The sequence below is a fragment of the Sylvia atricapilla genome, chromosome 2 (assembly GCF_009819655.1).
Source record: "Sylvia atricapilla isolate bSylAtr1 chromosome 2, bSylAtr1.pri, whole genome shotgun sequence".
NCBI lineage: Eukaryota > Metazoa > Chordata > Aves > Passeriformes > Sylviidae > Sylvia > Sylvia atricapilla.
Window position 1 is genome coordinate 113985612 of NC_089141.1, and position 13568 is coordinate 113999179.

The 13568-nt window shown below is 46.7% G+C and overlaps 1 protein-coding gene across 2 annotated transcripts in view; it reads left to right on the forward strand.

The window, feature by feature from the left end:
* The first annotated feature begins 692 nt into the window (after positions 1-692).
* LOC136358260 (runt-related transcription factor 1-like) overlaps positions 693-13568 on the forward strand; it is a 121284-nt gene continuing 108408 nt past the window's right edge. The window contains exons 1-2 of one of the 2 annotated variants that reach the window (XM_066314239.1): positions 693-922; positions 1144-1257. In XM_066314239.1, the coding sequence (XP_066170336.1) occupies positions 1203-1257 (55 nt within the window). In that variant the 5' untranslated portion in view covers positions 693-922; positions 1144-1202. Of the gene's footprint in view, positions 923-973; positions 1258-13568 lie in introns of those variants that run through there. The other variant, XM_066314240.1, reaches the window with a different exon arrangement.

The window sequence follows — 13568 nt, forward strand, 5'->3', positions numbered from 1 at the left end:
CAGGAATTGTGCTAAGGAAGGATTATAGGACTGGACCCTATGGAAGACCAAGATTTCCTGTGATCTTCCAGCACTCCTTAGAGGCTGCCATCATAGAGATGCCAAATAAATTTGTGACTTTTTAAATCTCTCCTTTTTTACTCATTTTCTTAAAAGAAATAGATGTTGAGACTTTTAATTCTTCCCTCTTTTTTCTGATTTTCTTTAAATAAAATATGTTGGGACTTTTTCATCTCCCCCCTCCTTTTTTCCCCCTCATTTTCTTGAAAAAATAAATTTAATTCCAGTGCTCTTGCCCCAGGCAGGGGTCTTCCCTCCAGCTGATTCCCAATGTTTTCCAGGATGAGTTCCACATCCTGCTGCCTTCACAGCAGCCTCAAACCCAGGTCTGAATTCCTATGGAATAAGCAGCAATGAAGTCGCTATCAAAATAAGCAGGAGCTTCTAAAAAAAAAAAACCCCAAAAAACCCTCGAACAACCAAACAAGAGGAGTTGAACTAACTCATCAAAGGCCTTTTTGGAGCATCAGGGCTGGTGAATCATCAGTTTTTCCCTCCCTCAGCAACTCCATCCTTGCCTGGAGCCCCGGGGAGGGCAGGTGGAGTGGGAAGGGCATGACTTCAGCAAGTTTAAAAAAAAAAAAAAAATACAACTAAACCCTTCCCTCCCCCCCAAAAAAAAAATTCAGAAAGTCGACATCACCCCAGTCATGTGATGCAAAAGGACCAATGGAGGCAGGTCCTGGAAAGGGGAACAGTTAAATTTGTAATTTGGGTTGTGTGAAACACTTCTTTGGGCCTCATAAACAACCACAGAACCACAAGTTGGGTACGGAGGCAGTCACCCAAGAGCGGGTCCGGGATATTGGTCAGCAGGGAGGGCAAATCGTTGTGCCTGCAAACCACAGGGTTTCGGAGGGTGGTAAGCATCATCAACCACAACCAAGCCGCTGTATTTCTTTTTTCTTTTTTTTTTTTCTTCTTCTTTCCCCCCTCCTCTCCTTTTTTTTTTTTTTTTTAAGAAAGAATTTCAGAGTTCTTCGAGCAAAAGTAGCTCAGCGATCTCCGCTCCCGATGGAGCTGTGTGGGATGGCTGGGAGGAGGGTGGTGGCAATGACCAGTCTTCATTTCTCACTCCCCAAGGTGGAAGAAACCCCAAATTCCCTCCCAGTGAAGAGAGAGTGAGTTTTAAAGAGGAAACAATGGCTTCGAACAGCATATTTGAGTCACTTCCTTCTTACCAGCACTTCTTGAGAGGTAAGTGCCATTCAGAATTTTCTTAAGTAGATGTTTTTGCTTTCCTGCGTTTCGGAAAATGCATGTTTGGAGAGGATCTGGGCACTTCCTCGTAGTACATGGGGGGTTTTTGTTCCACTTCGGTTTCCTTGGAGTTGATATCTGAGCTGGCAGAAATATCATCTCGTTGCTTATCAGTTAAAGAGGTTGCAACAAGGGGCTCATTTAAGCTGTTCAAACAACCATTGCATGCTCGTGGATTTGCTCTTCCCTAAATCCCAGTGGGCTCGGGGAATTCCTGGGAATTACTGCAGGTACAAGAGTGGCAGCACAGGCTCCTTTCTGGTCATTTTTTGGGGAGATTTTTGTGAGCAGCTGCCATGACAAATGACGGTGCAAGGAGGGAGCAGCAGAGCAGCATTTAGGTTGGGGTTTTAAGGCTCAGAAAAAGAAAAATAAAAATAAAAGAAAAAAAGCCTAAAGGAACCTGCAGAAAGTTTTCTGTGACTCACGTGGCTCAGGGAAAGGAGTGGTGGGGATGGAGTGGAGGCTCTGAGGATGCTCTGAGGGCTCGGAAGGAGCAGCTGCAGCCCTGGAGGGGCTCCCGGGGGGAACTGAAGGGCTTCACCCAGCAAATGTGCGTTTTGTCAGCAGTGACCAAAGAGGTTGTAACGCTCTCCTCCGTGTTCTCACCACCCCCTGTGGAGCTGATGCTTTTAGTCATGGCTTATTCATCCAGCTTAGCCAGGCGCTGGCACGGGAAACTTCTCAGCTTCCTGGGAATTACCTCCCTAAATAACTCCTGGAGCTGAACTTTTCCCCTGGCCACACCAGCCTGTCCTGTCCCCACGTGGGTGACAAGGACAAGGAGCCTGTCCCAGCCCAGGCTTGGCCAGGGAGCAGCACTTGAGAGCTGCTCACAGCCCCAGCCTCGCTGCTGTGAGTCAGGAGTTTATTCCCATTAATCATGGGGAATGTGGAATGCTGCTCCCAGCTGCTGTGTCACCACGGGCAGCAGCTCCTGAGTGTCACAGGGCAGCTGGCCCAAATCCTACCCAGCTCTGCCGTTCAAACCGTTGGTTTTCCCTCTCCCTTTCCCTTCATATCCAAAGTTTTTCTCCCTCTTTTTCCTGGCACTGAAGCCTGTGAGTCACCAGCACCTTCTTGTCTGGGTGGGGGAGATGCTGAAGGGTGAGCAGGAGGTGCTCGAGTGCTGACACTGCTCAGCAGCCCAGGCAGGGAAAGGAAGCAATACTGGCTAAAACAACAAGCAGGATCTTCCTGCAACTCGTCAGCTTTTCTTTTATTTATTTTTTTTTAAATTTAATTGCGTAGGGTGTTTTTTTTTTTTTTTTAGCTCAGCAACTGCTGGGTGTTTAATCTGTAGCACGGGAAGGGTTCTTGAGGGAATTTTGTGCATCTGATAAAGAACAGAGGGAACCTGGTGGGGCTGTGCTGGTGCAGGGCCAGAGGCACGGGATGGAGAGCAGGGGTCGTGTGCTTGGCAGGAACACAAAATAAAAAATAAATTTGAGAGCAGCTGGTTGAAAACCCAAGGGCTGACTTGTCCAGAGAAAGGAGGAGTTTCGTTAAAGCTGCTTAATCCAGCAAGAGGTTCAGCTCAACACCCCAGAATGGGGTTTATTTTCGTCTTTACTACTCGTTTTTGGCACTGATGTTGCTCCAGCGCCAGTATTTCATTTTCTTTGGGGAATGGGCTGCAAGCAGTTCTAGGCTGGAAGTTACCTGAGCATCTTAGGAACACCTGGAATGTTCTGGGCCGGGCTGGACCAGGCTTGGATTAACCTGGGATAGTGGGAGGTGTCCTTGCTCATGGCAGGGGGAGGAATGAGATGATCCCTAAGCTTCCTTCCACCTTTAAATCATTCCTTGTTTCTATATTTCTATAAAATTTTCTATTCACTTTTGGCAGCCCAGGTGCAGATCCTGGTTTCCTGCAGAACCTTGGGTAAAAGAGTTTTTTCCTGCAGAAAACCTCAGCTTCAAACTTCAAACGTATAGAAAACACAGAAATTATAGATAGAAAGGTGCCGTGTAAGAACAAAATGAAAACGTCATTTTCATCCAGTTTCCTGCTTCTGAGTTGAGCACGGCAGATTTCACCTCTGCCACTGATCATCTCGTTTTCTGTGTCTGCAGTTCTGTGTAGTAGGGATACATTCATTTAAGAATTGTCCTGATCCTTGAGCAGAAATGTGCAGTGTCTCCTTGTTTAATCCGTGACCTTGGTGTGAGAAGCCCAGAACGTGTCGTATTCATGGACCCAGGTTGAAATTCCCAGTTCCAATGCCAACAGCAAAGATTTTGTGCTTTTAATCCTCTTAAAGACACAGCTCACCTGCAGAAAACCTCAAACCCTTTGGTTGAGCTGCAAAACGAAATGTTTCACCATTGCAAAAGAGCGTTTTGCGTGTGAGCGTGGAACGGTTTTCTGGCAGTTCCCTTTTCGTTCCTTCCTTTCTCCACTCCAACCAACTCCAATTTCAAAATTCCTGGGGCACAGCAAGAGGAACGTTTGGGCTCGGGAGCAAGAAAAACAACCATCCCTAGGGTGGGTCGTTCTCACCCTGTTTCTCAACAGGATTTGCAAAGAAACGTCCCCAAAGTGCCTCGGTTCTGCTTTTCCCGCCAAAAATTTATTGCGCTTTCTCCCCTCAACCGAAATCGTCAGGGAAAGGGGAAAAAAAAAATTGGATTCCTCCTTTATCAGGCCGAGCAGGTCTGTGAGGAGGAAATCCATAATTCGTCTGGGGGAAAATTGGGAAGAGAAGAGAGGGGAGCGGTGAAGGAGCAGCAGGGAGAGGCAGAGAAGTTGGGCCACGTTAATGGAGTGTGGGACAAACCACAGAGGATGTGGCCCTGCTTCTATCACACCACACCAGCTCCTCACCCAGGGGCTCAGGCTGGAACCTCGGAATTCCCAACTCATTCCAAGGAGTTTTGCAGGATGGGGCATCAAAATGAGGAATTTTTTGGTAGTTTTTTCGTAATTTTTTGGTAATTTTTATTTTAATTTTTATAATTTTAAATTTTATTTTTAAGAGAATTTATTTATTTTATTCTATTATAAATTCTAATTATAAATTAAAAAGTTAATATTTTAGACTATAATATTTTCTAATATATGTTTATAATATAATTAATTGGTATAATTTCTCATTTTATAATTTTTAATTGCTCGTTTTATGATTCCTCATTTGATGATTCCCCGTTTTACCATTTCTTAAGCTTGTTATATTGTAACTATTTGAAATCCCCTAATTTTATAGTTTATAATATTTGCCTACAAAATTATACATATATATGTATATAAATACTTTTGCCTACCAAAGAAAACAGAACTAATCTTTTGATCCAGCTCAAAATAGCACCAAGCGTAATATTTTCCGCTTTTCCCTCATTTTTGCTGCAAGGTCTGATACTTTCAATATGCAGAGAAGTGTTTTAGTCCTGGTTTCGCCTTTGTGATTTTTTTTTTCTTAATTAATCACAGCCGTGGTGCAACATTTTGATGGTTTGTTACTGACTGGGAATGAACACCAGCGCAGCCATTTTATAACGTGGAAAAATAGAAAAAAAAATACACTGTGGGTAATTTCTTCTGAGTGCTACAGTGCCAAGGAGCACCCAGACATTGAGGGATTCTTGCCTTGTAAATGCAAAATTAAAGTGTGGTGAGTCCAAGGAAGGGCAGTGAAGTTGGGAAGGGGCTGGAAAACACATCCTGGGAGGAGCAGCTAAACTGGGAAAGGGGCTGATCCTAAAGAAAAGGAGGCTCAGGGGGGAGCTGGTGGCTCTGCACAAGTCCCTGCCAGGAGGGGCAGGGAAAGGAGGAGAGGAAATGGCTCCAGTGGCACCAGGGGAGGCTCAGGGGGGAGATTGGGCAAGGAAATTTCCCTGGCAGAGTGGTCAGGCCTTGGGATGAGCTGCCCAGGGAGGTTTGGAGTCACTGTCTGTGGAGTGTTCAGGAGCAGTCTGGAGGTGGCCCTTGGGGACAGGCCTTGGGCTGATGCTGGTGGCACTGGGGTGGCCCTGGGGGATCCTGAGGGGCTCTTCCCACCTTGGGCATTCCATGGAATCCAAGCCCAAGGCACCTGCACATCCACCAAATGTTCAGGGGGCCACAACTCCCAATTCATCTGCTCCCAGCCTCAGCCCCTTGAGGGCTGTGAGGAGTCTCCAGGATGGTCCCTCCCATCCCAAGGGCAGGTTCCTCCAGAGCCAAAGGGCTGAGATGAAGTTCAGGTGAGCTTTAGAGGGACAGTCTGGAGGTGGCCCTTGGGGACAGGTTTGGGCTGATGCTGAATGACCATGGAAGTCTCCTGGTGATTCTGGGATTCTGTGACTCTGGGATTTTTCTGTAGCCACAAAGGACCATCCCAGGTGTCTCTCTCCACCAGGAATCAAGGACACTGCATCCTGATGTGGTCTGTGACCTTCAGCTGTGGAGTTACTGGAATATTCAGAGACAGGTTTTTACCAGATATGAATATTTTGGGGCAGCCTGGGAGGATCCCTCTGGAAAGCAGCAACATTGCAGCAGAGCAGCTGCTCCTGTGCACCCAGATCCCAAGTGCTCAGGAGGAGTCTGGATGTCTTGGGGACAGGGTTTGGGCTGATGCTGGTGCTGCTGGGGTGGCCCTGGGTGATCCTGAATGTCTTGAGATGATTTAATGGAAGAGCTCTTCCATGCCCTGAAGGTCCTCCCTGCCTGGATCGAGGGACACCTGTCCCTGAGCACTCTGCTTCTCACTGAGCATTAGCAGCTCTGACTTTCCTTGTGGTGGGATTCCCACGGGAAAAATCCTCCAGTCCCTGGTGCTGGGTGGGAGTGGAGGCTGAAGTGATCAGGGGCTCCCTCCCATTAGCTCCAGAATTGTGGATTCCTCACCCCTGGCAGTGCCCAAGGCCAGGTTGGACACTGGGCTTGGAGCAGCCTGGGACAGTGGGAGGTGTCCCTGCCATGGCAGGGGTGGCACTGGGTGGGGTTAAAATCCTTCCCAACCCAAACCATTCCATGGCTCTGTGACACTGTCCTGGGCAAGGCGCCTCCCATGGAGCCAAAATCCTGGAGAAATTGCTGCTCAGTTCTCCTGACAGCTCTGTTTGTCACCAGCTCAGAGACACCCCCAAGGGTAAAAGTTTGCTCCAGGAAAAGCTGCTTCTCCTCACCTGGGATTCAGAGTTGTCCAAATCAGGACTGGGAGGATCCTTTGGGAATTGACACCATTTCAGGGAAGACTTTTCCCTGGCAGACGGGATTTCTCCAGGGTTGTGGAGGGTGTGGTGGTGGGGCAGGAGAAGCTGGAGGTGCCCAAGCCCAGTTTGGACAGGGCTTGGAGCTCCCTGGGACAGTGGGAGGTGTCCCTGCCCATAGCAGGGTGGGATGGGATGATTTCTAAAGTCCCTCCAGCCCAAACCATTCCACGATTCTCTTTTTCCAGCAGCATCAATTCCTTTGTCCCAGTGGAGAGAGAATTTTTCAAGCCTTTTGTTCAGGCTGCCTGCCCCAAAGAGTTAATTCATGTCAGCATTTATAAACCACCGACTGCAGCTTGTGAATAGGAAATTGAACTAAAGCTCATAAAAAACCCTTGGCTTACAAGTAGAAAAACCTTGCACAACGTCTGATTTTACCCAGCCTGAGCTCTTTTTGGTTTTATTTTTTTTTCACTCAAAAGCCTTGAGAAACGTTGCGAGGCCTGCATGCAGGAATTAAAAAAAAAAAAAAAAAAGAAAAAACCAACAAAAAAAAAAAAAAAAAAGTCTGACAGAGCTGAACACGCTGCTCTGGTGAGATCAAGAGATTTTTATCCTGTGCCAAAATTATTTCACAGAGCCTTCGAGCAGCCACACTCAGCCCAGGGATGTGTTGTGCCGGGGCTAAAAAGGATTTAAGTTCTGTTTGGTCTGCACATCCCTCAGATTGTTTTGCCTTTGCCCTTTATCACTTGGCCATTAATTAATTAGAGATTTGTTGGGTGTTTTACCCCCTGAGGGACAAACCCCAGCCCTGAGGTGGCTCTCTGGTGGAAAATGAAAGTATCTCCCCGATGCTGGCAGAGGATGCAGTAAAAATAGAAAATAAACTGCATTTTTTTTGTGACTAGAAGATGATCAAGATTTAGTTTGACTGCTGATAATCCCAAAGTAACAAGGTTTATCTTGAAATGCACAGGAAAACCAGGGGTAGGGGCGAGTTTATGGAAGTAATTTTTTAATTTGAGCTCAGAATAAAGAATGTCTCAGCAATGCTGTTATTTGAGAGGGGAGAGTCTGAACCTAAACCAAGAGTGGCAGGGAAATTTCTGCTGTTGGGTTTAGAAACACTGGATTTGAAAAGCCAAGGAGGAACAACCCTGAGGAAATAACAGATTTCTCTGTCGTTTATCCCAAAATCAGGGGAAATATCTGACTTTGGGATTCCCAGAGGGCCAGGCAGGAATGGGAATGGAGAGCAAGGCAGAGTGGGCATTAAATTGCACCAGTGGCATTAAATTGCCATAAAACACAGCTGAATCCAAGGCTTCAACAGAATCCTAAAAACTCCTGGATTTGCCCATACATACCAGATCATGGAAGTGTTTAGGTTGGAAAAGCCCTTTAAGATCATCAGTTCTTGAACAATTTCTTCATAAATACCAGCCAGGTTGAGGGAAAAAACCCAACCAAACATAAAACCAAACCTAACCAAACAGCAAAAATTACAACAACCCCCCTCGCCATAAAATAAAATAGAATTAAAATATAATAGAATAAAATAGAATAGAACAGAATAAAATAGAATAAAAAATAAAATAAAATAAAATAAAATAAATATATATATAATATATATATATTAAAAAAAAAACCCTTTGGAAGGGTTCAGTTCTCCCTTTGCCTCTCCCTGCCCCATTTCAGGGCACAAACCAAACCCTGTTAAAACTGAGGGAGAAAGATCCCCCTGGAAGCAGCTCTGTCATCTGCCAGATGATTTGTGGCTTCCTCCAGGACATCTGGGATTGGCCATGGAGAGAGGGACAGGCTGGGTGACTCAGTGGCCTCACAGGACAAGAAAACATGGCCTTCCCTCATTTTTTTTTTTTTTCTGCTCTGGGTAATATTTGTATAAACTTGAATCAGCTGCCCAAATTGTTCAGGGGTGTTTGCTCTCTGAAAGGCAGCACAGGGGAGGTGACAGCAAGGTGAAGCCTCAGAGCATCCTGCCAATGGAAAGAGGAGGAATTATTCAGATTCCCAATGTCATTCCCAAAATAAATGACTTTTTTTTTTTTTTTCATTGAGATCCCAGCTGTAGCCCAGCTTTACAACCACTTAAGTTTAATAACAACCCTAAATTTCTGTAGTCGAGTAAAACTGATTTTAGTCCAAACCAGCAGAATTTTCTATAAAGATTTATCCAGAATATCGAAGCAGGAGAAAGAAAAGGGTGTGGAAGTACTGAGTGTGAAGCAGGGAGTGAGGGCAGCTCCACCTGGGAGAGGTTCCAATTCACCCTTGGTGTCGTCTGGAGGATTCCCCACTTCTGCCACAAGTGAAACTCTGTCAAACTGGGCGGTTTCACTTCGTGAAGATCTCTGAGAACACTTTCTCTGGCTTTGATCAGTTTGGGAATTTCTGTTTCCAACCTGCAGTTTTTGGTTTGAGTTTCTGATTCCCGAGATGGGCTCGGGCTTTTCGGTTTGGCCTCAGGAATATTTTGTCGTGCAGGATGTTTTCTGCCATCCCCTTTCCTACTCGTAGCTGTGATTTTTGGAAAGCCCGGGAGCTGCGTTTGGGTTGGGTTTTGTCTGCAGGGTTGAAAGGTTTATGTGTGACAGATCTTTCTGAGGAAGCACTGGGAGGAAACCTGAAAACTGTCAGGTTTTATGAGATGGGCTATAAACGTTTCAAGCTGCTGCATTTAGGGCAAGCCATGTCACCTTCATCAAACCAGCAGCTCAGGAGCTGTGAGCCAGTCCTTCCAGAGGCTTTTTTGGTGGTGTTTAAAAGGGAAAGGAGTGTTTGGGAAATCCCTGGCAGGTTCAGGGCGAAGCGCAGTGTGTGTGTGTGTCCTTTGTGACAAATGTCTGGGATCTTCAAAGCCCCAGCATCACCCACAGCTCTCACAAGTTCATTTATTTCTTTTTTTTAAACGTGGTTTTATGGCGTTCACCTGTCCTAGGACAGCCAGAGCTGGGCTCAGAGAGCCACAGGATCCTGGGATTATCAGGGTGGGAAGAGATCTCTGGGATCATCCACTCCCAGCATCACCAGCACCAACATTATCCCAAACCGTGGCCCCAAGGGCCACATCCAGACTCTTCCTGAACACTCCCAGAGAATTCCCAGCTCCCAAATCGCTCCTCCCTCCTGTCAGGGAGTTGTGCAGAGCAGTGGGGTCCCCCCTGAGCCTCCTCTTCTCCACCCTGACTGGCTGATGGACACTTTATTCCCGATTTTATCCTAAGGATTGGCTCGAGGAAACATTTTCTTTCCCCAAAAAAAGTGGAAGTGTGGCTGCAGGAATGTGTTTAAAGGCTTAAATCTGCCCTGGCTGTATAAAATCAGTAGTGGAAGCCTCAGGGTTCATCTCCTGCCCTCACTCAGCTCATCCTGACATCAGCCAGGGGTGGCAGAATGGGGCTCCCCTCACCTTCAGAAGGACATTGAGGGGCTTGAGAGTGTCCAGAGATGGGAAAAGGGGCTGGAAAACACATCCTGGGAGGAGCAGCTGAACTGGGAAAGGGCTGATCCTGGAGCAAAGGAGGCTCAGGGGGGAGCTGGTGGCTCTGCACAAGTCCCTGCCAGGAGGGGCAGGGAAAGGAGGAGAGGAAATGGCTCCAATGGCACCAGGGGAGGCTCAGGGGGGAGATTGGGCAAGGAAATTTCCCTGGCAGAGTGGTCAGGCCTTGGGATGAGCTGCCCAGGGAGGTTTGGAGTCACTGTCTGTGGAGTGTTCAGGAGCAGTCTGGAGGTGGCCCTTGGGGACAGGAGCTGGGCTGATGCTGGTGGCACTGGGGTGGCCCTGGGGGATCCTGGAGGTCCCTTCCCACCCTGATGATTCCAGAATTCTCTGAAAGTCCAGTGCACATCACCCAGAGGGGCCCCAAATCTTAGAGCTCCACCCACTTCATGGGAAGGGCTTTGCATTTCAGAATTCAGTTAGCAGATAATATCAGACTTCTGTAAAACACTTCTGGTTTTCAGGACCTCCATGTAAATGAGCTCTGGGGTTTGTATGAGTCAGATGGAGCAGAATTCAGATCTGGAAGAAACACTCAGGTTCAGATTTCATTAACAAAATTTTAAACTAAGAGAGAGCGGTTTAGATTAAATATTAGGGAGAAATTCTTAGGATAGAATTCCCAGATTTGCTGTGGCTGCCCCTGGATCCCTGGCAGTGCCCAAGGCCAGGCTGGACACTGGGGTTGGAGCAGCCTGGGACAGTGGGAGGTGTCCCTGCCATGGCAGGGGTGGCACTGGATGATCTTTAAGATCCTTCCACCCCAAACCTTTCTGAGTGTCTATTTGTGAATCACTTGCTGCAATTTGTGGTGGTTTCATTGTTCCAAACCCTTTCCAAGAAATTCTACTACAACTTTTTCCATCCTTGTGGCCACCTCTGAGAGGAAAGAGACCCCTCAGCCTGCAGAGTTTTCTCTTTATCAAACCTGTAAAAGTGATCCTGGATGGGGCTGAACACCCACACGTTTTTCACACCAAGCTTAAAAAAAATTTGCACATTGAAACCAAGAGTCAGGTCTCTTATAGGAACATGAACTTCTCCTGGCTGTCCCTTACTGGAGAAAATGATTTAATTTTCTAAATGAAGCAGAGTTTCATGTACAGCGTGCCTGGAAACCAGACGTGAATGACTTGCCAAGGTTAAAAACCAGAGACAGGATAAACTTTTGGGGGTTTAAAACTGATGAATCATTGAGATTGTAGAGTAACAATCAGAAGTTTTAATGCTGGGGTGCTTTTCTTTTCCTCTTATAGTGATTACAAAGGAAATTTTGTCATTTTGGTCACCACTTTCCCAGGGAATGGGCACTGCCAGAGCTCCAGGAGCCTTTGGACACCCAGGGATGCCCAGGGGGGAATCTTGGGGCTCTGGGCAGAGACAGGCTGGGACTGGATGATTCATGTGGGTCCTTTTACTCAGGGTATTCCATGGTTCTATAAATCCCATTTAGATTTATAGGAGACATCACCAACATGAGGGTCACATCCTGAGTGAATTTGTGTCATTAAACTGATTTCTAGGCACGGAGAGATGATTTAGGGTCACGTTTTACGGGGGCAGTTGAGGCAACCCAGCGTTTTGTGTACATGGAATCTGAGCCAAGAGTCAGGGAAACCACTGGAAAGACCTGGCTGGTGGCTTTGGGTGAGACCTGGGATGACTCTTGTGCTGCAGAAGAAGGTGTGGCCCTGATGGCCCAGGTTAGCAGCTCCTCTTCAAACATCTTTTTGCTGTGGAGCAGCATCAGGGAATCATGGAAGGGTTTGGGGTGGAAAGGACCTTAAAGCTCAACCCATCCCACCGCTGCCATGGCAGGGACACCTCCCACTGTCCCAGGCTGCTCCAAGCCCCGGTGTCCAACCTGGCCTTGGGCACTGCCAGGGATCCTGGGAGCTTCTCTGGGAATTCCAGCCCAGTCCCTCCTCACCCTCCCAAGGAAGGATTTTTTCCCAACATCCCACTGAAACTTGTCATTTCTCAGTCTGAAGCCATCCCCTGTGTCCTGTCCCTGCAGCCCTTGGGAATTGTCTCTCTCCAGGTTTCCTGGGGCTCCTTCAGGCCCTGCAAGGCCACCCTGAGCTCAGCCCAAAGCTTCTCCTGTCCAGGCTGAACAATCCCAGCTGTGGCAGCCTTTCCTCCCAGCAGAGCTGCTCCAGCCCTCTGCTCATCCTGGAGCCTCCTCTGGTTTGCTCCAACAGTTCAGTCCCAGCCCTGTTTTTCCCCATTTTTAGGATGTGCTGAACAAAAAACGCCTCTGTGTGAGCCAGACGTCCCAATTCCAGGTGTCTTTGCTCATTTTTCCAGGTTTTTTGGGGCAGCCCCCTCCCAATCCTTCCCTCCTGTGACAACTCCAAGTGTTGGGCACATCCGTGACCCACGTGGAGAGGGGAAAAGCAGCTCTAGAGGTTTTGGGGTGTTCCTGCTTTGATCAAACCACCCCAGGTGGAGATCAAAAGCACCTTTTAAACAGAAGCAGTTGGAGGTTTTTCATTTGTCTCAGCTCCTCATTGGGAAAGGCCCTTCCAGGCAGAGGGATCAGGGGATGCTCCAGAATCCAGTGTCTGAGGGGATCAGGTGTGGGACCAGGCTGGACACGAGGTCAACCTCTGAAGTTTCAGGCTTATAAAAATTCCTACACAGAGGTTTTGAGGAGGAAAAAACAAAACAAAACACCAAAAAAACCCAAAAACAAAAACAAAAAAACAAACAAAACCAAAAAACACAAAAAAAAACCCCACACCAAAAAAACCCCCCAAACATGTTTCACCAGAAATTTGTGATCAGATTTCAATTCATTTCCAAGGAAAAATCTTTTCTCTGTTCCTTCACCTGTTTTCTGGCTGAAGTCCCTCACTCGTTAAGGTGAAGAACTTGAATATTTAAAGCATTGCTGGATTTTTTAAATATAATTTTTGGGTTTGTTGGTTTGGGTTTTTTTTTTCCTGCAGAAAATTTAAGGCCTCTCTTATTCAAAACTGCAGCTCAAAGAAGAACGAGAAATTAAATAAATAACCTATAGAAAAAAAAACAAAAAACAACCAAAAACCCATGAGCTGTCCTATTTTAGGATGTCATTACCTGCAGCAAAGTCTCTTTTTTTTCTTGGGTGAGCAAACAAAGTACCTCGTGACTGAGGTCTGGAGGAAATGCTGCTCTTTGCAACAACTGCCACCAGCCAGTTCGCCCAAACATTTCTAGCTCATGACTTAGGTTGCAAATTTTGCTGCTGGTTTGCATTTCTGCAGCTGGAGACCCAATGTGCTTTGAGTTATCATAAAATGAAGGCAAAAAAAACCCCAAAAAAAGCCCAAAAAAATGAGGGGATTAAAGATTTGCCTGGAAAAAAATTATATTGTATTTATATATATTTAAATTAAATATTTGAATTTTTTTACCAGAATTCGGTGCAGAAAAGAGGGTGAGAAAATCAGGAAGGGGAAGAAGTTTCTCATCGTGTGTGTCTGATTTAGCCCTTGAACAGCAAAGCCACTTTTCCTCTGCTGCCCTCTCTTTCCAGCTGCATTTTCCAGCTGGAATGGGGCATATTCCCTGCCGGGATTTCAGGGAATTGGTTGGGTGGTGG